Here is a 26,664-nt window from a genome sequence, read left to right as displayed (position 1 = left end):
TGCGGAGCGCCGCTTTAAAAAAAAAAAAAAAGGATGCATTTCTGCAACCATATCAGCTCTCCATCTGTTTATTATTTTGGCACAAAAATGGTAAATTATATACAAAAAACAAACAAACAAAACATCATATGGCATGAAAAAATAATGCAAACATTTTGTTTCTTATTATCACATTTTTAAAAGTTTTTAACAAACTGAAAAGCGCACTGTTTGGTTTTTTGCTTCCTACCGTTGTTTTTCCGACTAATATCTCAGTATTCTTGCAGGATTCTCATTTTTTTTTCTCAAAAGCCTTTGCGACCCTAAGGCATGTCTCAACCTCGTCTCAAATGGCATCCGTGCGCACTGGCCAGCAGTCTGGAGAGTCTACAGCAGCAAGTGAGAATAAAATCATAAACAAAAAACCCCGCGATGCGACCAATTCCAATAAAACAATCCGTTTCCAAGACCGTTTCTTCCAGGCATAATCACAAAATCAGGATTTTTCCTTCTCCAACCCAAAGTCCCCTGTTGTAAATAAACCGCGCGCTGAGCAGCGTAAAGCGCGACTGACTCCTGCTCCACTGCGCGAACGGAGACGGAGCTGAGCGAGCGCTCGCCATGACCAATCAGATCTTAGTATGCAAATAAGGACGGACAGCTCCAAAGCCATGCCAACCAATCACCTCAGAGTATGCAAATAAAGTCAAATAATGGCCGGTCAGCGGTTCCGTAGGCGCTAAACCAATCACCGGTGTGTGTGCTAATATCAGGGGGCGGGGTCAGAGAGTCAGAGTTATAATTAGGACCTCAATGGTGTCATTTACATGTAAATGCGTATACACCCCCCCCTCCTCCTCCTCCCTGCTCCTTTTCGCCCCAGGGGCAATTAAAGCGCCATTCAGAGGCAAAGAATAGCAGTAAATAATGCAACATGACCCTCTAAAAGATCTTAATACCTTTAGTTACAAATATAAAGTTGATAAGGGTCAATGGCTAATGTTTATTAAAAAAATAAATTAAAAAATCTGCAGTTGTAACAGAGAACATTCCTAATCATCTGCATTCAGCTTTTCCAAGTACATTTTTGTGAAATTTTATAAAATATTATTGACAGACAGCCCAAAAAAAGACCACCTACCTGAGAAGGTTCCTGATTGGTTAATGAGTAATTCAGTAAGTAATTAAAATGTTTACAATCCTGATTATTTTTAAAAAATCTTTAGTTACAAATATAATATTGACAACAATTCATAGGTGATATAGTGTATATATAAAAAAAACATTCCCGAACATCTACGTCTAATAATTCACAGGGAACCAATGATCACAAAATCCAGATTTAACGATCACTGACAGAGAAAATAATTGACAGCCCGGATTGACCACCTACTTTCTGAGAAGGTTCCTGATGAATTTAGTTGGTAATTGAAGTGTTCAGGGTCCTGATCAGGTTCAGGGGGGGAGAGGGGGGGGGATGGGGTTTCTCTATCCTGGTTTTGGGATTATAGAGAAAACAGGTAACCCAGAGGAAACCTTGCTACACATGATCACTAGAACTTACACCAAACAAAAGCTTTAATCAGTTGAAGAAAAAGGAAGAAAACGTTCACTTTCAAGACCTGTCCACTGACATTATGGTCCGCGATTGGTGGATTACATCGCTCAGGACACAGCAGATGTGAAGAAATGGTTGACATCACATCCAAAAGACATTTTGCACCTCATTAATTACGTCCACGATCTGTGGCATTCGGAGGGCCTTTGTCATGACAGGATATGAAGGTTTAGGTGATTTCCAACACATTTAAGAAATTCGTGCTTCTGCAGACAGAAATCGGTCCATCTAAATATTTAACGAGCATCGAGCAATAAAATTATCCAAGTGTAATTACATGACTTCATGCATTCTTAATCAGGTCTTAGCACAAGATGGGAATAACAGCACCGTGGTTGGAGAGGACTGCGTAACCGAATTAAAGACGTATTTGAGTTTCTTTGCAGCCCACATTTATGCTCTGTGGATTCCTCCTTCTTTTTTTAAGGTGATAATTACACTGTGTCTTACCTTCGAAGCAAACGTTTCTCAGACAAAAATTACAAGCCTGTGGGAGTAATTGTTAAGAACAAACATTAATAAATGCAAAAGGTCAGTTCCCATAAACTCTCTCTCTCTCTCTCTCTCTCTCTCTCTCTCTCTCTCTCTCTCTCATTATTCATCAGTGTTATCGGTGCGTGCATTTTCCAGTGCTGGTTTTGGACTCATCCCCAAACACAGTTAAGTCGCATGTTTTTCAAAGCGCTAAGATTAGTGAACAATCAGTTCACCACAAAAATGTGGGGGGAAAGAGTGAAACCGATGACCCCGGGGGCCCCTGAACAGATCGGGCTAAAAGGTGCGACATGTTTTTGCAGCCAGAAGCAGAGCACTTCATCGAAATGTACATAAATATGAATGCAGGTACATCTATTAATCTTATATAACTGAACATCACATACTATCTGTTGATTGGCTACTAATGCTTTCAGTCATGTTTAATGTCACTCATTACATTCGCACATCACAAGTCTCCAATCGCAACCAAAGCATTCAGAGTTATTCACATTTGCTAAGATATATTAGCTAAACCAAGGCGACGTGGGTTAAAGCATCAAATCTTTCGCAATTTGAACCACGAAGCGTATAACGACGTATAATTCACCACCAGAAATGATCCATTAAACCCTTGAGGAAACCGTGTGTAAACCAATCCGGCTTTGGATATAAACAGGCTGCTCTGTGCGTCCTGTATCTCGGACCACGTGAGCAAGCGCAGCTAACCTCTTATCGGATGGCAGATCGGCGTTTCCCCACGAGCGCCGGAGCCAAAACCAATGTGTACACACACACGGCGATATCAGTTACCCAGCTTCGGCGCATGGGGCCGAGCAGAGGAACCACACACGCGCCTGGTCTCTCCACGATACAAACCGCGGCCTGTAAAAAAAAAAGGCCCAATACGCTGCCTGCTAACATGCAAACACATATGCCCAGATGTGCATTTCGATATTAGCATCACATCTGGAACTGCGTATTGAGCAGGAAGAGTGTTGAACAAAAGTTTTTATACTGTGAACTTCTAATGAAGCTCTTCTCTAAATCCCCTCAAGCAGATAAGAGTATCATCCAGAAACAGAATTTTCAGTGAAAATCTGGGTAGAGTGCTGGTGCAGGAATGTGCAATGAAGGAAAAGAGAGCAGTCGTTTGCTTCAGAAAAAGTGAGGATAGAGGAAAAATAAAAGCTAATGCCATTTCAGTGAGGTAACGTAGATGGATCTGAGGCAGTAAAGTGCCGACTGACTTTCCATTCGACAGCTGAGCTTTGTTTCCTTTCCTCCGAGAGGATCCCGACATAAATCCGTTTTTTCTTTTTTTTCTGGAGTTGCACAAACCGGTATGTCGTTTGTCTTCAGGCCTATCGCCGACTCCGTGTTTACACTGCGCAGATAGCTTTCAGTGTGTCGTCAGGGGTTCTCGGATATGTTCGGGATATGCTACAAGGCATCGCGGTATAATATTTTATCATTATCCTCCGGCCCTAGTTACGAGATTAACTTTGGAGGTCGGATCCGAAATGGGAACAATTCCAAGCGATATTTCATTCCGAGGATAATCCGAGTTTTTTCTGAGGATTTGGCTGAAAAATATCCACAGGGCTGAACACAGGATTTGGTAATGTAGAAGTAAAAAAAAAAAAACATTCATTTCCACTCCGGATTATGCATTAAGTGAATTCACTGAGAGCAGCCAGAAGGATAAAATTACATTTTAAGTGCTGGGCACAATAACGAAGCACGGGATTCAATTTGCTGAATATGTTTAACGATAGAAAGAGAAAGACAGAGAGAGAAGACAGAAGAAGAGGAATGGGGCCTGTGGAATCCATTAGGCCTGCACAGAGGCTCGTTTTTTTCACCGTGGAGAGGCCCTGAGCTCCAGGATGACCTCGTAGAGGAAGCTCTTGAGGGACAATGCTATTTCTGCTCTCCACGTCCCACTTAGACGAGAGCTGTCCATCGTCAGGAAGTGCTGCGAGGCCACGTCCACGTCCATCACGACATCAATTTCGAGTCGCAGGATGGTCCGTCTGAAAGCCTTTTGGGAAGACGGGAGAGTGTTTGCGCTCGTTTTTTTTTCCTTGGCGACTACATCAAGAGCCTTCATCAAGTCCCAAACGGGTCAAAAGCGTCACGTGAAGAAGTGCACTGGTTGAAACGAAAGTTGGAAGGAAAAACATAAAAAAAATAGAATGAGAAATAAGTGAAAAAAGGTAGCATTTTCGCACTGCGCTATTAGATTTGACATTTGATGAAAAGCAGCGGCTATTTTAAGAAAGAACAATAAACCAGGAGTGATGAGTCATCTAATGCACTCTCTCCTCTTTCTCGCTCGTTCTAGTTCTTCTCTGCCTTTCTGTCTCTTTCTCTCTCTCATCCTGTCTTAAGCTGCTTTTAGACTGTGTGGTCTTTGAAAAATATTGCTTGTCCCACTGTACGAGATGAACCCAGTTAAAACTTGGCCCGTCGCGCGATAACGTCCGTTCCGAAGATCCGCGAACGACGAAGAGCCCCAAACGATAGACCTGTGATTAAAGATAATCACTAGGTTCTGCTCAAGTCATGGAACGTGCAAGAATCGTGGCTCACGGATATTCATTTTCTTGTCGATTGGGATGCCGATTGAATGTGTATGTCGTGTTAGTGATGCGTGCATGCTAAAATTTGCAGGAAGGTGAAAAGGGGACGGGGCTACACCTTGTATCGGCATTTATTCACGAAACATCTCAACCTCCTTCTAAACTGAATTTTTCTTCATTGTGTCTCTGAACACGGTTAACATGCTTGTACATACACTACATGGACAAATGTTTGGACACAATGTGCTTTTTGAACATTTCATTTCAAATTTAGTCGCCGTTTGCTGTTATAATAACCTCCACTCTTCTGGGAAGATGTTCCACTAGATTTTGGTGTGAGTTTATGTTTTTTTTGGGGGATATATTCAGCCTCATTGGTTCTGATTCAGGTACCTGGGGTGCATTCAGCATTTCCATTCATCCCAATGGTGCTCAATAGGAATGAAGTCAGAGGAGCTCTATAGCAGCCCACTCAAGATCTTTTACTCCAACCCATGTAAATCATATTATCATGGAGCTGGATTTGGTGCATCGTCATGCTGGAACAGGTTTAGGTCTCCTAGTTTAAGTGAAAGGGAAAATTTCATGCTACCACATCTATAGACATCCTATACGATTGTGTGCCTTTGACTTTGTGGTAACAGTTTAAACAAGAAACACAAAGTCTAGTCGTCCCGATACTTTTGAACATGGATTGTATTACTGAATAGAACTTGGTGTGCACCAAAAATGGTAAACGTGGACATAAAGTGATCCGTACAGCAACCTGGATCTCTTTTTTGCGTATTAAAAGAGCAAGAAGAGATGGACAGGAAACTCGCGAAGCTCGCGCTCAGCGCCTCTTTATGAATGCACGCCTGCCAGCAGGACAATGTGTGGAGGCTGATTTTTACAGAACAGCGCTCTCACATCCCTCCTACATCCACCATCCCACGGCTCATTCCACAAGTCTCCGAAAAGCCATTGAGCGCTAAGTTGTGGGTGTCGAGACGTTCTTTCCGACACTTCTAATTGGCCCTGTAGCAAGCCTTTCCTGTTTTGTTTTTTTTCTGTTTTTTTTCTAAAAGACACCAAGTGTTAAGCTTTTGTTCATCATTATTATAACTTTTTCACCTTTTCAGAATTTGAACGCTAATGTATCAGCTAATAATGCAGCTAGCAACCTAGGGCTAGCCTAAATACTACAGAGTAGCAAACGCTAGCATCCACATTGCATATCCTCAATTCCACCAAATTTACTAGCTCTGAAAAACTAGAGTGTAACAGAGACGATGAGATGAATGGGCAACAATTCATTTGGAATTTGAAAAAGTTTTTTGTAATATAGATGCCTAAATTCTGATGCCATAAACCTCACCTATTATTAGACCTAGCGATATTTTTATACCAGCTAGGTAGAGAAACATTTAGCTAAACAGCTAGCTTTATACAGCTTCATTCATGGATAGATATTCACTTCTTTAACTAGTTAGCATGCTAGTTCGATGTTCGTTTCATTTACGCTATTTAGCAGATGCCTTTATCCAGTGTGAATTTCATTGTCATTTTGTCATTGCAGTTGAGCAGATGACGGTTCGGGGCCTTGCTCAAGGGCCCAGCTGTGGCGGCGTGGTGGTTTGAGCTCAACCTTTGGATAGATTCGTCCCACCTCATAAAGATTATAGACCTTTGAAGAAGTAGACGAGGATCCCGCAAACATCCCAAACCATCTAGGGACGTACCAGCTCCATTTGGATTTTACTTCATGTAGAGTTTGGACATTGGACCTCTGAGTGTTTAAAGGCTCTGGTGTTAAATGTTGAGCTATTTTATGAGTTGCTCATTAGCTCCTGGTTTCATAACGTCAACTGACTGTATAAGACTGTAGAAAGAACATTACTCACAATCTCACACTCCGGTGCTCATGTTAGTTCTCATATATATATATATAACACACAATTATAATTACACTCTTGATATCACCCAAATGAGGTGTCCCTTTTGAGTCTGGTTCCTCTCAATGTTTCTTCCTCATAATGTTTCTTCCTCATAACATCTAAGGGAGCCACAGTCGCCCCAAGCTTGCTCATCAGGGATAAATACACATCATTCACCTTGATTCTTAAATTCTGTAAAGCTGCTTTGAGACAATGTCCATTGTGAAAAGCGCAATAGAAATAAACTTGACCTGACCAGAATGCACACATATTAACCACTGAGCTACCACTTCCCCATAAGAACTTTATGCTAATTCTTTCATTCATTAGCTGTTTAACTTCGTGTCAAAGAAAGTTTTTTTTGCTAGCTAGCTACTTATATTTTTAGACATCCAATAACTGTCTAAAGACTTGTTTCAAAAAGAGATCTATTCAGGGGAAAAAAAAGTGTTGAAAGATTTTAAATAATCCTTAAACGATATAAAAAAATCGAATGAAATAGTTATTTTTTGTAAGATTTGTATAGAAGCAAAGGGAAATGGATGTTGGGTCGTGTTGCAGATGTTGCAAATGCTATCGAGGGTTTAATGGTTTTGAAAAGCAGCAATGCAAGCTCTCGAAGTTAAATAAACTGCTACACAAGTATGCCCTGTTTAAATATTTAGCTTTAGCCGGAGAGCATTCCGGTGCACAGAGCAGGGACTGAGATACGACTGAATAAATGTGTGTACATTCAAGTCTAAGTGAGAGAGAAAGTGAGAAAGAGAGAGAGATAGACTAAGAGAGAGAAAGTTAACTGAAGCAACACCTTTATTCATCACTTCTCTGGTAAATGGATTATCAGTATGGGGTGTGACCTCAGCCAGAAATGAACTACACACACTTCCTGCTGGAGTACAGTCCTGTACAGTCCAGGGCAGCTTCTATCCGGCCATTTAGATGAAGAAATATTAACTTTGGTACTGCTCTTGCATTCTTCGAAGATTTACGATGGCAAGCGATTCAGAAGGCCACCAGCCAAGCGAGTGCGGGCGAATCGCAACCGCTCACAAAGCCGCTCCAAGCTGGAGAAACCATTGCGTGGCCTGACCCCATAAATTTGAGAGCGCATTTGATCCTGAACTATAGAGGATGAGACGTTCCAGAGGAATTAAGCAGAAATTGTTGCTTTTTTCCCTAACCGATTATGTAACATGACTGAAAATGGCATTAAACGCTGGACGGAACGAAATGCACAAAGTTGCACACGAACGGCTTCTTGAGCCGGAAGTGTGCGTCCATAGTTAGGCTTATATCCTGATAGGAACCCGTTTACAATGTGGGACCCATAACCAGTGCAAAGATGACTTAACCCGAAGACAAAGAAGCAAATAATAGCAAGATACAAAAAAAAGCATAAAGAAAAACAGCAATTTACATTATTCGGAGAAAGAAAGAAAGAAAGAAAGAAAGAAAGAAAGAAAGAAAGAAAGAAAGAAAGAAAGAAAGAAAGAAAGAAAGAAAGAAAGAAAGAAAGAAAGAAAGAAAGAAAGAAAGAAAACAGTAAATACAAACAGACAAATAGGACTCAGAAATCTCTTCCCATCACATCAGGAAGGAAAATGAATCTCATGGACTGGGCTGGCATCGAAAGCCCGGGTTAAACAGAGGAATGGCTGGGAGGAGGGAGGGAGAAATGGGAGGAAGGAGGAAGGAGGAAGGGGACGGAAAATAAAAGAGATTATAGTTCAATACGAATTTGCCACGGCGCTGAACAAAAGGCGAGACCTGGCTGATAAATGGATGCGTATATAAAAAGAAGGGACTAACACCCGAGACAAAGGAGGTCAATGGGAGAAAAGGAGGATGAGACACACTCATCCATCAGAGCGCCTTTTACCCTGAAGAAAACAAATTTACCTCAGGAACAATATTCCTGAGCGCTCACGCTCCAGCGAGCTCAGTAGACGTGGATGTGAGGTTAAAAGCATGTGAACAGAAATAGTTTATAGAGAGCCCCTGCTGACATTTAAAAAGATACGAGTGATCTAGTCCCGACAGGATTGGAACCAGGTCGCCTGGCCTAAAATTGGGGGATAAATAGAAGGACCTTCTGGGGTTAATTGAGACTCATGATGTCTGTGTTGTGCAGATGACCCGACCATTCATGAAGAGAACTAAGCAGCAGCCTCAGGGATATTTTGGTATCTGCCAGAAACGGGCCTCTTGAGGTGAACTGGCAGAATACACTTTTTGAATAAAATGTATTTTATACAAACAATTAAATTATTAGACATGTATTAACTAAAATATATCATTTTTCAATTCAATCAAATGTATTTCTTCATTGACTGATTTATTTATTTAAGCAAAAAAAAACTCGCATAAAATTTGCATAAAGCGTGCAATTATTCATAGTGATGTTTTCTGTGAGGAAATGCTTGCTTAACTTTTTTTTTCCTCCCCCAATTGTTATTTATTTATTGTACTTTAATGGAAGGAGTCTCCAATATCAACGCTTTATTACAGATTTCACGCACGGGAAAGTGATCGGGACAGACGACTTTCCACTTTAGAAAAATAACACAATGTGTTTTACTTTATTAACAACCAGAAAGAGAACAACAACAAAAAAAACACCTATTTCTAGCTGACTTAGCATAACCGATAACAGGAAGTACCTTGTTTTAAATGGACATTCTACACATGCTAGGAAGCTTAATAAACATTGTTTGTTTGCTATTAAAAAAAGGCATTGCAGTGGTTAAACCCAGCCCCAAACAGGGTTTTGAGTCATTATTTAGTCAGGAATTCAAAACAAATGGCTGGAGGACAATCGAGCATTTGTATTTCCTGATATTTCTATTCATGGTTGACCAGAAGACATATTGATACGATAGAAACAAGTTTCTGAAAGCATTGATTTGGTATCAGTTTCTCAAGGTCTGATTCGGAAACATTAACTATTCCCTACGAACACGTGTGTAAAGCCGTGCGAGTGTAAAAATGCACTCAAAACTGATCTCGGCCATGACTGCTCTCCTGCACCTGGAGATATATATATAAAAAAGGCGTCTCATATCTATACATCTAAGCGTCGACATTTTAAGTGGCACAAACAGACCAGTTACTGTTCAGGGAAGAAAAAAAAAAGACATAGATGAGGAAAAAAAAAAGAAGTTTGAGAAGCTTGTATGCTTACATACGGTTGCTAAAGAAGTGTGACCTTGTTCTTAATGACAGGGTGGATACACAGCCAAGCTCATGTGGTTTTCTGTAGCTCGTGCTCTCTCTCTCTCTCTCTCTCTCTCCCACACACACACACACACACACACACACACACACACACACACACACACTAAAAAACAAGTCTTTACTCCTTCCCCATGCCTCAACACACCCTTTCTGGCTTATCTGATCTGAATCTTCCTCCATTGTACTTGTTTATTTCTTTTTTGCTCATTCGGATCCATTATTCTCTGTGGCTTTAATGGGCCGTTTGAACACCAGCCAATAAGGACACACACACACACACACACACACACACACACACACACACACACACACACACACTATTTGTGCTGCAGATGATGGAGGGACAGACGGACAGATAGATAGACAGTTCGAGAGGGAGGGAATGGAGGAGAGTTCAGGGGTAAAGAGCTTGTGCTGTGCCTCTTTCACACGTCTTCAACCTTGGCAGCAAGCTTTTCACAGCACGCTTATGTCCCGTCATCACACGCACAGACGCTCCTCTGTTTGACCCAGCCGGGGGCAGAACAGGGCACAAAGCTCTCTCACACACTCACAGAGACACACACACACACACACACGCATGGCTGAACCTGCATCCCATTTGGCCCGTATGCAGGAGGAAGAGCAGGGCATGAAGCTCAAATGGAGTCAACACACACACACACACACACACACACACACACACACACACACACACACACACACACAAGATAGGAGTGGACACAGAGTATGCCCCTGTCAATCCCAGCAGCACTGACCAATCGTTGGCATCTGTAGGTTCATGTGTGCATAAGAGGGCGGATAGCTGTGTGTTATTCGGGTTCTGTGACACAGCGCGAGCAGCAGTGCGCAACGATGCGCTTGCCGGCTTCATGCGTCTTTGGAAAATGCACATGTTTAGCCTTTAGCCCTCCTGGTTGGTAGCTGCTGTGACTGGGGAGAGCTGGCTTGTGGGTGGGAACTGACAATTGACTGTGTGGAGAATCTAAGAAGTATTGATTCTTTTTAAATGTATTATATTAATATATTTAAGTTCCAGAAAATTTAATCCAAGCTGGTTAGTTAGATTAGAAATTAGCCCAAGTAGTTAATCTCAAACTCATCTGACCCATATATAGAGAACAGAAGCCCGTGTGCACCTCCTGACAGAACCCACTGGAAGCTCTCCAGCAGTCCTGCATGACCCTGTGCCAGCGATTATACATGGAGATTATTCCAAGAGAGGAGGACACACACACACACACACACACACACACACACACGTGCACGCAAGGGAGGGACCGGGTTGCTATCATACACACACACACACACACACCACCCTGAGCTCTGGAGTGAGGCCTGTTTTTACCTTACTATCCAAAATACAGCAAAGCAGAGTCACTGGCATGGATTTAACACACCAAAACATGTGGACACGTGGTATACAGTCACACACACACACACCCACACACACAAAGCGGTACACCTGCCTCTTCAGAGCTATTTTCTGATCCTGCTAATTGCTGGGTGAATGTCACTGAAATCTGAAATAACACACATTTGCGTCCGCGGCGCTTTCAAAGACGCTAGTCTGTAATTCAGCAGTGATGAGGCCCTACTGTTATTTTGCCCCCTACTGCGTGGGCGTGCGACAAACCGAAATAGCAGGCAGACACTTCCTTTCAAGCAAACACACACAAACAAATACAAATGCAAAAACACACTACACTGGTTAATGTAACAAACAATAGCCACAATGATACTCCGCATATCAAAATCAACCACTGCCTTGTGCTCATGCTTCAATATATCTATTACGCCTGTATATCCAACGTGCAACAATAACAGATCGAAAGTCTCAATCTGGTTTGGCAGTCTCCCAACATGAATCCTCGAACCCCCCGATTAAAAACGTCGAGCGCGTGTCGCCTGCAGTCACCGGCAGCTGTTGTTCGGAGACCACGTCGGTGTGACGCCAGCCACGCCGCCGGGCGCATGACTGCTCCCATCTTTGGTACGCTCACTGAGATAATCTCCTTAACCATCTCATTAATACAACAGGTTTTTTTTTTCACACCTCAGATATAAGCCGGTTGTCACCAGGACTCGGCTGTGATTTAATGAACACGCTGATTCGTTGGTGAAAGGTTACGAGGTCAAATCCCAGGATTGACAAAGTCAGTGTCAAAGCTCTAAACCGAGATTTGGGATGTAAAAGAAGTGGAAAAGCTCAATTTATTTGATAAAATATACATGGAGACCAATGTGAAAGATGACCAATTATACATTCTTAGACAACAATCAAGGATTTCTTGGACAAATCAGGCAAACCATTTGCTCCAAAAAAAATTTTTTCTTTCTCCAGAGAAAACCTAAAGAACCTTTAAACCTGCTCTTATGATGTTCCCTTATTACGTAAATCATATGGGAAACTGTAATTAGAAAATATCGTAAATCATGATGTGGACTAGCCTACCCAGGAGTCTTCAAGAATGGTGATCAGTATGGGGTCGTATTTTGTAATTTAGCAACAATAACAAATTACAGTACATAATTTAGTAAAAACAGAGCAATTTATAATTCTGTATTGTATAACACACAGTATATATATATATATATGTGGCAGCAGGCGCATGGACCAGCGCCGGTTCGCGAGTGAAAGGATTCTATAAAGTCCTAAAAAAGTGCGAAGTAACAACAAAACACGTTTTTAGCTTCTAACCAATAAGCTTGAAAAAGTGACGAGTCATAGCTGGTCATAGCTCAGTGGTTAAGACGCTGGACTTCTGATCTGCGGAAGGTCACGAGTTCAAATTCCAGCCTCTTCATACTGCCACTGCTGGTCCTTAACCCTCAACTGCTCGGTTCTATAAATGAGTAAATGATAAGTCGCTTCCACCAAATGCTGTAAATGTAAGTCAGAAAACGCAGCATGGAGGCTAACGTTTTTACTAAACAAATAAATTAAAAAAAGAGATTATATATTCCATTTACGTTACGATAAGTAATATGTTAGAATTTCAGTTTTATCTGTTATAGACTTAATACAAAAAACTGCATCTTCTGTTTTAGTGATATTTACCAAATTACCAAAATCTTGTGTTTGGTAAAGTGTTTGAAAAGAATTCAACGACGCAGTTCCTCACATCAGTATCATATCGTCATGTCCTCCATGTCAGCTTTACCCATAGCTTCCTGCACTAAACCGAATGCGTTGGCATCTGAGGGATGAATAAATAAATAAATAAATAAATCGTAACCCAAGAGCTCCTACAAGAGCAGGATCGACTGAACTACAGAAAGCGTAATAAAAATTAAAAGGTTTGGGAAAGAAGAGCTGTAATCCGACACCAAGCCGAGAGGCCTTAACGTAACGACTTGAATAAAACAACAAGAAGAAAAGAAAGAGAGGGGAATAAAAAGTGACCTTATTAAAAGCGTTCAAAGTGACTTTGAAAAAAAAAAAGGAGTTCAAAGTCACCAGACTGGGATAAAACTGCAGGAGAGAAGTACGGAAGGAGCGCAGAGAGGTGAAAGTGACGACACAGAGACTTTCGACCGGCTTCTGTAGGAGAAAGAGAAAGAGTTCCCAAGCCCACGCTTTCCACTTTCACAGAGCAGAAATCTGGCAATTTTCAAGTTTTCTGACCCAAAAACAAGATGAAATTTCAAGACGGCTGATATGAGAGGGTTAAAAATACTGTATTCACATGCATGAAGGAAAAACTGAAATTAAATTGAATGAAAACTAAAATAAAAATGAATTATAGAAATAATGAAGTTTATGGGAGGACACGTGTCAAATACACATTTTTACAGTCAAATGTAATAATTGGATAATTATTGCACGGATTTCATTAAATTTAATCTAGAACAATTGAATAAAATAGAAAAGAAAAATTAATTAAAAAAAAAGGATTGTATCCAATAATGGGTTTAAAGATTTATAATAAATATTATTATTGTAATGAATATCATTTAAAAGGTCCCATAAAGCTTCTGGGAAGATGCTTAACTCGATTTTGGAGTGCGCTTGTGGAGATTCAATTGACCGCAAGTGTGTTAGTAAAGTCAGGTACTGATGTAGGTGAGGTCAAGAGGCCTGGGGTGCAGTCGGTGTTCACATCCATCATGTTCAATAGGGTTGAGTTCAAAGCTCTATAGCAGGAGATCTTCCACTTTAAACCACGTGAAGCATATCTTCATGGAGCTGGCTTTGTGCACAGGGGTGTTGTCATGCTGAAACAGGTTTGAATCTCCGAGCTCAAGTGAAGGAACATTTCATGCTACAGCAAAGAAAGACATTATATACAATTGTGTGCCTTCAATTTTGAGGTAACAGTTATAATCATATGGCTGGAAATGTCAGGTGTCCCAATACTTTTGTCTGTTTATGCTTATAAATCTATACTACTGTTTTTTTTTATATCATGTTACCTGTTTATGTACCATACACAAGTTTGTTACTTAGAAAATAAATGAAGAATTGCTGAAGTGTGTGATGTGTGCAAGTTGGATGATTTTCTAAACCTGGCTGTGTGTGTGTGTGTGTGTGTGTGTGTGTTATTGTCTTATATATACACACATGGTATGATACGACAAAATAAACACTACATTGATAAAGCGAGTCTGGCGTTTCCTCCACCCTTTTGTGCTGCTTGAGCGCCGCTGAATCTCGCCTCAGCAGTCAATATTCCATCCCTGTGGGCCATCGGAGGCCCTGGACCCTCTCCCGACCCCCATCAAAGACGGGCACACACACACACACACACACACACACACACACACACACACACACACAGCTGATCCGGTTATTGATCTGTTCGACATTTGCAGCTGCTGACTATGCTTCATTCAAAAGGGAAACAAGTCCGAATTCAAAGTATCAAGCAGAACGGCAAACAAAACATACCCAGGGGTTTAACCAGCGTGTGTGTCATTGTGTGTGAAGAAATCTACTACCGTTAACCCTCAAGCTCAAGATGTGTCTTGTACGCTGCGTAACGTTTTAAACAATTGAAGAATCCCTGATCAGTGTCTAAACATTTATGAAACATTTAGAATACAATCAAAATGCTCCTGAGGTACCATTGACCAGTGTTTCTGTCCTTTTCTTCTCTCATTTGAAGACTCTGTGCAGCTGAGGATGGCTCCACATCGACAGCCTGAAGATCCATGGAGTTACTGAGCAACTCAAGAACTTTGAGGATGGATCTGGTCTGTAATTAAACAGTCTCCTACAACGTTTTGAAAGCAAAATCAGGTTTTATTGGTCAAGTGTTGTTAAAACACACACAAAGACATTTTTTCTAGCTGTTGGTGATTTACGGCATTTGGCTGATGACCTTATCCAGAGCGACTCACGATTACAACTGAGCAGTTGAGTTGTAAAGGCTTTGCTCAAGGGCAATCTTCTGGTCATGAGTTTGAAAGCTCAGGACTGAAACAGTTCTATATTTAAGCATCTATTACTGAACAGTACACCTAACAATGATGGAAATGTAATGAATGGACATTCGGTGCCACCTAAATGAAGATGGGTTCCTCTCGAGGTTTCTTCCTCATGCCATCTCAAAGTTTTTCCTTGCAGCAGTCACCCATTGGCTCGTTTATTATTAATAAACGTATAAGAAACAAATTAATATGAAATAATCTTATACATACTTATACAGTTATCTCTGTAAAGATGCTTTGAGACAACATCCATTGTTAAACGCGCTGTACAAATAAAACCGAGTTACAATAATCGTCAGCAGGGTGGTGTGATGGAAGGCATCGTTACCACGTGATTATTGGTGATTACTGATCATATAACAGTACATTCTGATAGGTTACATTTCACCACAGTTTTATGGAATATCCCTGAGACAACATACATACATTATGTTCTAGTAGCTATAAACACACATTCACCTTTCAGATTTCATTCTCATTTCTCTCCCTTTCAAGGAAGATACCAGAAATGAAGTCTAATCACATGATAGAAAAGCATTCTGTGCTGGAGAAACTGAAATTGAAGATTCCTCCTGCGGATTTTAAATACATAAAGCTTATAAAAAGCGTCACAATAACCTACAGTCACTATCGAAGCAATAATAATCATAATGCATTTGGATGAGTGCATTCATTTTAACGTATTCTTTGAAAAAAAGTGTCAAAAGGTTCTGCTGTTAAAAAAAGAAAGTTAATCACCTTTTGACCAATCAGAATCGAGACCTCAAAAGTTCTGGGATTTTCCCGATCGTGGGATTGAAAAAAATGCTGCTCCGAAAGTAACCGTGCGCGAAGGAGACCAGCTGCTAGTTTTGCTTTTTGTGCAACTGAAGTTTATTTATTCACCCGAGCGTCTTTTCTTTCTGCCCGGAATCAGAAAATGTTATTGTGAGAATGAGCTGGACCGCAGCGGCACGACTATACAGCTCCGAGTTCGCGACAGGGCTGTTCACACTCAGACATCACTTCATCCCACACACATATTGAAGAGCACTATTTTAGACCCCAGCTGAGGAATCCGACACATCTCAGCCAGCTGCCTGGGCAAATTTTGGAGCTCCTGTGTCGGCTCACAAAGACACACATGCACCCCCCTGCACACACACACACACACACACACACACACACACACACACACACACACACACACACACACACACACTGAATGTTCAGAAAGACACAGACAAATAGACAGCAGGGATAAATCAATACATACAAACAAATGCAGATGGACGGACAGACAGACAGATCTCTTGGAACTGCCAGATGACATTAGATCCAGATAGATGAGTCAGGGAGCCACCAGTCCATCAGTACTGAAATTATAGTGTGAGAACCCTTCAATTTGCAGTGCACAAAATTTCCACAATTAATGGAAAATAAGGTAGAGAGCATGGGGGAAAGAAACTGTCTCGCAGTAACAGATACAGACTCCATGTATAAATGTGTGTGTGTGTGTGTGTGTGTGTGTGTGTGTGTGTGTGTGTGTGTGTGTGTGTGTGTATAATAAACAGGAGGAGAGAACTGTCAGTGTGTGTGTTAAATGGACAATTATATGGAGAATGACTGCGTCTGGGACGTGACTGTAGAAGAGAATCAGCATGGATTTGGCTCAACATGTCTAGGAGTAATTTAGTCTCTCCTTAGAGGCACTCAAAAACCTGTGTGTGTGTGTGGCTGACACTGAGCTTGAGGGGAAAACATAATTGTTTGCAAATGGAAAGAAAAATGTACTGGGGTGCAAAAATGGCTGTAGACACATGATGGTTAACACTCTACATGCATGATAGAGAAAAGGAGAGAGAGAGAGAGAGAGAGAGAGAGAGAGAGAGAGAGAGAGAGAGAGAGAGAGAGAGAGAGAGAGAGAGAGAGAGAGAGAGAGAGAGAGAGAGAGAGGGAGGAAGTGTCAGTGTGGCAAAAAGTACCATGAATTCCTAGATATTCATCATATCAAAAAGTTTTCAAAGTAAAAGATAAATAAAAATGGATACAAAATACGTGTTGTTTTTTAAGAAATCTGCTGGAGCGTAAGAGGAACAAAACACTAACAGGCGATGCTGGTATTGTTAATTAAATCAGTGTTTTGGAGAAGACAAAAAGCCATCACGGTCAAAACGTCAAACATGGAGGTAATGGTTTGGGGTTGTTTCGGAGCAAGGTTGGAGACTCATCCTGGGTAAAAGGGACCAACATGGCAACCATTCCATATTTTAACACCATGCAATTCCATCTGAACTGCAGCTCACCATACAACCAGACAATGTCCAGAAGCGTACGTCCGAGCTCTGTAAGTGTCGTCTGGAGTGTTATTATGGAACGACCTGTCCAGTCACTGCATCTACCGGTAAATCCTACTGAACTGCTCTGGGATGAACTGGATCGCAAAAAAAAGGAGAAATCTCCAACTAGTGAATAACATCTTTAGCAGGTTTTACAAAGTATTTCAGCCGAATATTTGACTGTCAGCATTTCAAGAGCGTGTAAAGCGGTTATTTGTGCCAAGGTAGGATTTTTTATTGCAAATAAACTTTAACATCTGTCTATTCATAGAACTGTTTGATAAAAGGAAATCTTGATACCTAGTTTGCTGTGTTTAAACAAAAGGAACATGCATGTGTCTCTTAATAACTTGCCAGATTTGACAGAAACTGTATGTAGTGGATACTGTATATTTATAAAATCCACCCTGGATGTACAAAAAGTTAGAGACCCCTGCTCTTAATGAACAACTTTTTAAAAAGGGTCCTGCTTTCTGATGGAGAAATATATGGACACTACGTGGGATTAAATGCAAAGTTGGAGTAAATAAGCATTAGAGAGAGAGAGAGAGAGAGAGAGAGAGAGAGAGAGAGAGAGAGAGAGAGAGGAGTTACAGATTTATGGACATAACTAAACAGTGCATGTGATTCACAGTCACTCACTGCTGTGGTCCACAAAAATTCCCAAGCATTTACTTAGCCATGCACTCAGGGGAGAAATTACAGGAGAGAGTGTGTGTGTGTGTGTGTGTGTGTGTGTGTGTGTGTGTGTGTGTGTGTGTGTGTGTGTGTGTGTGTGAGGAAGACGCCTCTCAACCTAATGCAATGCCATGTGGGGGATTTGTTCTGATGACATCAGCGCAGATGCAGTGAAGAAATTCAAGAATCATCAAACCGCACAAATGCCCCCTACCTGGACAAACATTTTCACACACACACTCACACACACACGTACATGGCACAATCACGAAGTCAAGGTGCCTAGCCGCACTGAGCAACACCGGGACGTATGATTCGCTTTGATGTGGGTTTAAGATCCGCCTGCAGCCCAGAGTTCCTCTTTAACTGTTCATAAAATCCGCTCAAGTGTCAGGTGAGGGGTAAAAACTTTACCAACACTGACCATGCTGCTCCAGGGGCCCTATAACGACATGGTAAAGCAAGGGGGGGTGGTGGTGGTGGAAGAAGCAGGGCTTTTATAAGCCAACAAGTTTGAGGTCATTGTCCAACTTCAAAGTGAAGGTATTTTTATTTGGCCACTTTTATTTTGCAGATTGACAGACGGACAAACAGACAGACAGAGCAAGCAATCGAAGGGGTCCTTAAGAATGTATGTGTATATTTGCAGCATCTCATTTAAGTATATTCAAAGGACAATACCCTAAAAATAATACATATATTTTAGTCAATGTGCAGCTTGATTTACTGTCCTCTGAAAAGAACTTAACATACAGCCATTATTGTCGAAATAACTGGCAACATAAGCGAGTATACCCTAAGGGGGCGCTGCTGTAATCCTCCTGGGCATGGAATTTACCAGAGCTGCACAGGTTGTTGCTGGGATCCTCTCTCGCTCCTCCATAATGACATCACAAAACTGCTGGATGTTACACACATGGCGCTTCTCTACCTTCCAATTGAGGATGCCCAACAAGTGCTTAATAGGGTTCACTTTCAAATTCCTCAGCAAGGCAGTTGTCATCATGGTGGTGTGTTTGGGGTCGTTGTTATGTTGGAAACATGAGGGAAACATGATGGATCCATGTTTCCCTCAGTGGACTGCAGCTCCCCAGTGCCAGCATGCTACCACCACCATGCTTTACTGCAGACAAGAAACAATTTTCTTGGATTGCTGTATGTTGAGTTATTTTTTAGAGGACAGTAAATCTGTACTGCTATACAAGCTGCACACTGACTACTAAAACATATCCAAATTTCTTTTCTATAGTATTGTCCCTTGAGAAGTTAAACTAAAATGGTAGCTGAAATGTCACTTTTGTGAGATAATGTGTATGTGTCTCTGAGGATGTGCCAGTTCTCAAAGATCAAGAACACAGAGAAAGAGAAGTGAGAAGAGATTAAAGTTTAAAGTCGTGCTTACACAGCAAAGAAGCGAAAGGCAAGGTATGGAAACGGATAATACGCTGTGGCGACCCCTAATTGGAGCAGCCGAAAGAAGACGACGACGACGACTTTTCATCCATTTATAGTTCTGTTGTGGAACGGCTATGTACCCCAGCACTTATGCTATAGCAGCCTCCTTTGTCCCACCTCTTTTGGAGATACACAGAAACTAAATCACGTATTTTATGTAAGCCAGAGTAATGATAATCTATTAGAATAAGTACTCAAACACAGCTTGACAGCAGTTTGACAGCCTGGCAGCACAAAATTGGAACAAATGAGATCACTCCCCCAAACCCACACAAAACCCTGGCTTTACACACTTTCCACCTTGGCGCACACGTCAATGTCCAATCGCACCAGACCGTAATCTGCATACCGAACAGTGTTTACATGCACAGGCAAACACAAAACACACACAGTGATATGGTTCGGTTAGGTGCGCAGAGGAGACTCCATGTCCTACTGCAGACACCGCTACCATCTCGCAGCAGGCAAAAACAACGCCGGCTTAATGAGCTCCAAAAGTGCTCAACAAAACAATACAGGCCGTACCTACTGACACAAACACACACATATACCCACATACACACACACACACACACACACACACAGGCACAGACTTTCTGTCTCTGGTCCTGTCTAGTCTGACACATCTCAACCTTCCTGCCAGGCAGAAAAGAAAGTACAGCAAAACAAAGTGCTTACTAGAGCATGTCTGAGATTCTCTAACTACTAAAAAATGTCAAGGTTAAGAGTATAACAAACGCCATCAGTTACAGTACCATGATGGAGTAAAACTCTATAATAAACACAGCTACTAGTTTTAAAAAAAGGAATTTTTTTTATTTAGTTTCAACGTCAAAGTTGCAAAAGAACTACTCTTACGGAACCATTTGTTCTCTCGCAGTTTCTTTCTCTTCATCTCTGTCCATGTGTCTATCTTCCTGTCTTGTCACATTTCTAAAGCACGGCCAGTGAAAGTGGACGAGGGCCAGGTTTGGACTTGTGTAATCACGGTGTGTATCGGCACGTTCCCAAGAAACTCAGAGTCTGATCTAGGTTCAGATTAGACAGAGTTCCCGCTGCCAAAAGCTTACATAACGCACAACATCGGGGCTTTCGCTCGTACGGCGGGGGAATTCGGTTATAAGTTAAAAGACGTAAAGAACTTAAACCCTTTAATTGGACTTAAACCGTTTCCTTTGTTCATGCAGCTACATGCCTTTTCTACTAGGTTTATTATGGTGTATGTATGAACAAACTATGATGCTGCAAATATACAATTGTTCCCCATGAATACTTTGTATAGAAACATTAGCATGGTCCGTTGCAAGAAAGTCCATCCCAGGAGGAGAATGTAAAAAAAATTCTTATCCTTTATCCATAGCAACTTATACAACAAAGTGTGCTACATGATACTCTTTCACTAGAACAAATAAGCCAAGTTCTAAGAATACCATTAAGCTAAAATGGCTTTTTTTACGCTTACTTAAGTGTTTGGCAACTAAGTGGGTCCTCAATCTTCATTTAAAAGAAAAAAAGAGAAGAAAAGAGTCCTGATGCTAGTCTTTCTAAAGGGTTCTAGACTAAACCTTATTTATAGGATGCTACATTGTAATGTACACTATATATCATAACAGGAGTCTTCATGTTATCGTAATGCCAAGCTAGGGGAAAAAATATATATATATGAGGGTTTGTACTGCATTTCACACACCGTAACTCCCAGTCTTTTTCCATGCACAAACACTGTTCGTTTCTTCGTTCTGGCTCATACGCTGAAAGGACACTTCACAGACTGCAGGCTGGTGGAAAAGGAAGATAAACAAATCTTAAGCAAGGCCTTCTAAGGCCAAAGTGGGACTCGGTGCCACTTAAAGGACAGACTGTTTTGGAAAGCTATGTAAGTTTTAGACATGTCTGTCTGGCCCATGTGTCCTGAGCTGGCACTGAGATGAAAATCTTTCAAATGTAGCTTCAATCAATATGCAAATTGTATAAAAAAATAAAATAAAATCATCCAACCCTGACTTTGCAACCCAATTTATAATTTTTATACCCCAGAAATTTGTCAGTGATCTATTAAATGAATGATTCATAGTTTTTATCCGTTTACAGAAATAGTAGACAGTAACTAAGTAAATGTAATGTAGTCTTGGGCTCTGTCATTTTAATGGATATCAATTAGTGTTTGATGAATTAATATCATTCTATTAAAGGATTGTTGTTCTGAGAGTCTTTTCACAGAAACTGAACTGATTGAGAAAAGAGTCTTGTGGGACAAAAAATAGGAACATTATATCCATAATAAATCATAATACTTTGGATACTTAAGCACATTTAAAGGCAGATACTTTTGTACTTTTACTCAAGTGAAAGTTTCAAGGGAGCAGTTTTACTTTTAGTACTTCATCCACCACTGGTTTATTTCTACCTTTACAATTGTGGGTTAGAAAAAAGTCATGTTATCATTCCCTTTTTATGTCTTACCTTTACCTAAAACAGTTACAAATCACTGATACTGGAGACTCCTTTCAGCAATCCTTACCGTCTCCTCTCACTTTGTTAATAATTGCATCATATCAGTTATGTGTACCGTCCTTTATACAAGTCCATGTTGCAAGAGGGGGCGCTTACTTCAGAAACTCTAGCACATTACAGTACGAGTGCGTTGATATCAATTGCTGTCAAAACTGCTGAACCGATCCTTCAACAACACCGCGGATTCATTTTGTAAAGCCAACAATGAGAACACACACAAATGACTAATAAGGGTTCGATGTTACTGTTACGGCAGTCTGGAATCTTACACAGGCCTGAACCTGTGCCCCCCAAACCGAAACTTCGAAAAAGTAAAACTTCACCTGAAGTACTGAGTCATGTTACTCACACTGCATCTTCAAGTCCGCCTCTCCATCCTCTTTGTGTTGTACGTTGGCCACATTGCCGTCATAAACACCCCTGCTGATTTCGTCTGGTGGGTGTTGCTGTCGTAGGACGCCAAAGCCACACTTTTGTTCTGTGTATGGTGTGATCCTATTGGTTTTACTCCTCCGGTTTGATAGTGTTCAAGGTTCAGAGGATAGAAGAGTCGATCAGAGGGAAGAGACTTAATTATATTTTCATTCATCACCTCTGGATTCGCTTGGTAACCTTCCCAACATTTGCTTTCCCCTTTTCCCCATCATTCTTCCCTTCTCCCACATTGCTTTCATCACTCCATCTGCTGCTCCTGCTCTTTTGGCTCAGCTTCCACTGATTCTCCTAAGGACTTCTCTTGCCGTCTCTCACTCTATCGCTATCTCTTGCTTTTGTGAACGTTGCTTGAATCCAAATCGATGGATTTACATTGGGGTTGCTTTGCTAAGGTTAGCTAGCCCGGGAAGGTAGTGGCTGTTTGACTAAATAGAAATACAAGATCCACAAACAAGCTCATATCAGTTATTAGCAAATAAAATTGCTTATCTAAACTCAGCTAAGTTTATCAGCCATCTTTAATTTGGATAAATAGGAAAAACCAGGTCACTCGTCTATGTTTGCAGAGAAACCTGGCTAGCTAATAGTAGAAAGACTTACTAACTAACTATGTTTGGCTGAATAGGAACGAAAAGATCCACAATCAAGCTAATATCAGTTATTAGCAAATACAGTTGCATCCCTAAACTTAACTAAGTTAACCAGCAATGTTAAATAGGAATCCTAGATCCATTAACCAGGTTCCATCAGTTACTAGCCTATGTTTGCAAAGAAACCTGGCTAGCTAAACATTAACTAGCTACCTACGTTTGACTGAATAGGAATGAAAGGTCCATTAACAAGCTACTATCAGTTAGCTAATGTTTGTAAATAAAACGGCTTAAACAAAAAAAAGCCGAGTTAAGCAGCCGAATGGATTTTGGATGAATAGGAATGCTGGAGCCAAAAACCAGTTAACATAACTAGCATGAATCGAATAACATCAGTTACTAGCTAATGTTTGCATAGGAATTGCCTAGCTTTTTATGTTTGGCTGAAAAAGAGATGCTAGGTCTCTGAACAAACATCATTTATTAGCTTTTTTTTATGGTGTACAAAGAAAACTGGCTGGGTAAGCAAAATCAGTTCACTTAGGTCATTTTATCTGGCTTAACACAAATTAACAAAAAATAAATAAAGTGTGCGATGCATTTGAATGTGTTTGATTCAAGCCAAATACAAGAAGGAACAAAATAGAAGTGTGAGAATACCAAAGCAGGCAGACGTTCTATATACATTATATTTTATGTCTGCGTTTTTGTCTTCATGTGCCTCCGTTTAATCTGATCCCAGACCAGATGTAGTCTTGTTCGCTTCACCCTTTTAATCAGACAGCAGCTTTAGGATAGCTCACGACAAAGACACACTGACATTCAGACCCACACATACACACACTGACTCATGTTCAGGCCTGCAGGAACGAGCATTAACACACTGTAAGGGTCTCTGGTTAATCCGAACAGCATCAGTAGAGAAGTTACTCCCGAATTGTGCGTCACCCCCTTCTCTCACTCCTACGCTCACTCCTTCTTTCTCAACACTCGGGGTGAATTAAGTGAGGCAGTTCAGATTAGGGCAGAGGATTAATGAATATGGGAGAAGCTGTGTTTTGTGTCAAAGATCAATTTCGTCGAATATGCTGTATATATATTCACTGCCTCGACACTTGGCGAACGTTTTGTTGTAGATCTTCTTGTGCTTGAAGTTTAAATTGGGCAAGAATGTTATTTCTAGGTCAGTTTTGGAGTTTTAGTGTAGCGGCCAAAAGAAGCATAAAAAAAAAAAATGACTGATCATAAAGCAGCCGTCAAAAAAAACCCCGGCATAACCCAAAAACGGAGGCCTGAAATCTTCTTTTTTTGCATTCTCGCCATCCGAGGCTGACACGGTGCGTGCCTTTAGGTTTGGCTCACTCTAACTGGACACGTGACGTACGACATTAGAATTAGCGCATGACCCCCAGGCCGCAAGCGGTTGCCTTTAGCGTTTGTGTCAAAGCGGTGAGATGATCGACGATCATCATCGGATTGAGCCTTTCGACAAACACACGCGTTTTACCCGCTAATTAGATTCAGCGCTCGCTGCCAAGGATCTCGATCTGGCCATGCATTTTCTCACAGAAGGACTCCGAAAGAGAGCTGTGCCAAGCTCAAAAGTTTCCATGAAGCACTTACCATGCTCATGCAATGTACATAAACTTGTGTGCATACGTGTGTGTGTGTGTGTGTGTGTGTGTGTGCTTTAACTTTCCCATCATTCTCATCTCAAACATCAAGGACCCGCAGACCTGCAATAAAAGCCAATTAACACAGCCAACACACCAAACCATGACACCTTTAAATGAACCCAATTTACTCAACTTGTAATTAACTTAACTAACTCGGCTTTTAATTAACGATGAACCGCACACCGCTGACCTCATACTTCCTCAAAAAGTACAATAAAACAAGCAAGAATCTAAAACTCGTGGAAAAAAAATCCCACATCTTTCTCACTCGGACGTGCGAGTTCTTCTTGAGAAAGAAAAGAAAAAAAAAGATGAAGATATGAAAGGCAAAACACGTTCTGGACTATTTAAAGACGAATTCGTCAAAACTATAAACGTGTGAAATTTGTCTCATTCAGTTTTAATTCAATGGTCCAGAATGCCTTCACCGTCTATTGCTATTAGCTTTCATGAGTTTTTCAGCTGACCATCTCTAGCACTAAATCAAGTTCATTTCTTTTGTCCGCCAATAATATATTTCCAGAAAGCACTACCAATGTTTAGTCTCGGTTTACCATGTTTGCTTGTACAGCCTCGTCCTGTTTTCGTTGCGTACAGTAACTTTATTGCCGAATTGTACCGTGTTTTCTTTTCTAAACGGACTAAGAAAAGGATGAAGGGGCGTAGCTATATAAAGACTTCCCGAAAAAAATTTTAAAAATGGAGCAAATGCTAACAAGCAGCCATGCTTACAGGTTTATTTGTACTATTTAAAAAAATACATAAAGAAAACTATTTATGATTTATTTCAGATTAAACCAGATGGCATGGCGCAGTCGTTCACTAATGACCCTACAGTATCATAAATCATAAGTTTCAAGAAATCATGCTTTTTTGCTACCAAACATTTATATAACGTCTCTGTGTGAAACTTTTTGGGTTTAAAATGACATTTTTTCGCCTTCGTTTTTCCCCGAAGACAAAAATCATCCCTCTGTCTGTTTCTCTCTTTTATACAATGGATGGAGCACTTATATCTGAAAAATTAACACTGAAAATGGCAGCTCTCAAGGCGAGGAGTGTCACGAGCCTGTCTGCAGTGTGTGTCAGTGTGTGTGTGTGTGTGTGTGTGTGAAGGAGTATAAGTGACAGGCTGGTTTGTTCCGCTCTCCTCTCATTTCTCAGCCTGGCTCTCAGGGAGTAGCGCAGGACAAGGAGAGGCCGTCAAAGCCCACTGCAATCTGATCTCTCTGACACCAGTTTCTCTGAAAGTCAGGGCAATTTACTCCCGAGACTCGTTTTTTCTCGGAGCCTAATCTTCCTGGAAAATCATTGACGACAAAAACAGGATAAAAGTTAGCTGTTCATTCTAGTCATGCCGTTATACATATGGGCTATTGTTTTTATGTAAGAATGCAGGCCAAATGCACAGAATAGTCCCTATGAAAAGATCAATTTGCATTATTTCTTTTTTCATACCTTTCCAGAATGTAACACATTCCAAAAAATAGTTTATTTACAGCCCAAGTTTCTAGAGAAAATCTTGTCCTGCTAGCATTAAATATACAGTGACTGTGTAAAGTTCTGACCTACCTCTTGCCTTTGGGCAAATATTTTATGTGCTTCTACGTGTGTGTTTGTGTTCAAACACCAATAAAAAAAAAATATAGCCATAGAACGAAACGGCCCAGCATGCCACCGGATCCGTCACTGACCTGCACGCTGAGCATCAATTGGCTCCGGCAGAGCAAACAGGAAATAGAGAAAACAGCGGGTGGGA

The 26,664-nt window shown here is 40.9% G+C and overlaps 1 protein-coding gene across 6 annotated transcripts in view; it reads right to left on the bottom strand.

The window, feature by feature from the left end:
* The window catches only part of prickle2b (prickle homolog 2b), a 92,689-nt gene that overhangs the window by 21,419 nt on the left and 44,606 nt on the right, over positions 1 to 26,664 (bottom strand). Inside the window, exon 1 of one of the 6 annotated variants that reach the window (XM_083534744.1) lies at positions 20,549 to 20,620. The exons of 4 other annotated variants lie outside the window; for them this stretch is intronic. In XM_083534744.1, coding sequence (XP_083390870.1) covers positions 20,549 to 20,595 — 47 coding nt within the window. In that variant the 5' untranslated portion in view covers positions 20,596 to 20,620. Of the gene's footprint in view, positions 1 to 229; positions 613 to 20,548; positions 20,621 to 26,664 lie in introns of those variants that run through there. One more of the 6 variants, XM_083534746.1, reaches the window with a different exon arrangement.

Source organism: Silurus aristotelis (assembly GCF_946808225.1).
Source record: "Silurus aristotelis genome assembly, chromosome: 28".
In the NCBI taxonomy this organism is placed as follows: Eukaryota; Metazoa; Chordata; class Actinopteri; order Siluriformes; family Siluridae; genus Silurus; species Silurus aristotelis.
The sequence above is the reverse complement of the archived record's forward strand: the minus strand, read 5'-3'. Positions and strand labels throughout refer to the sequence as shown.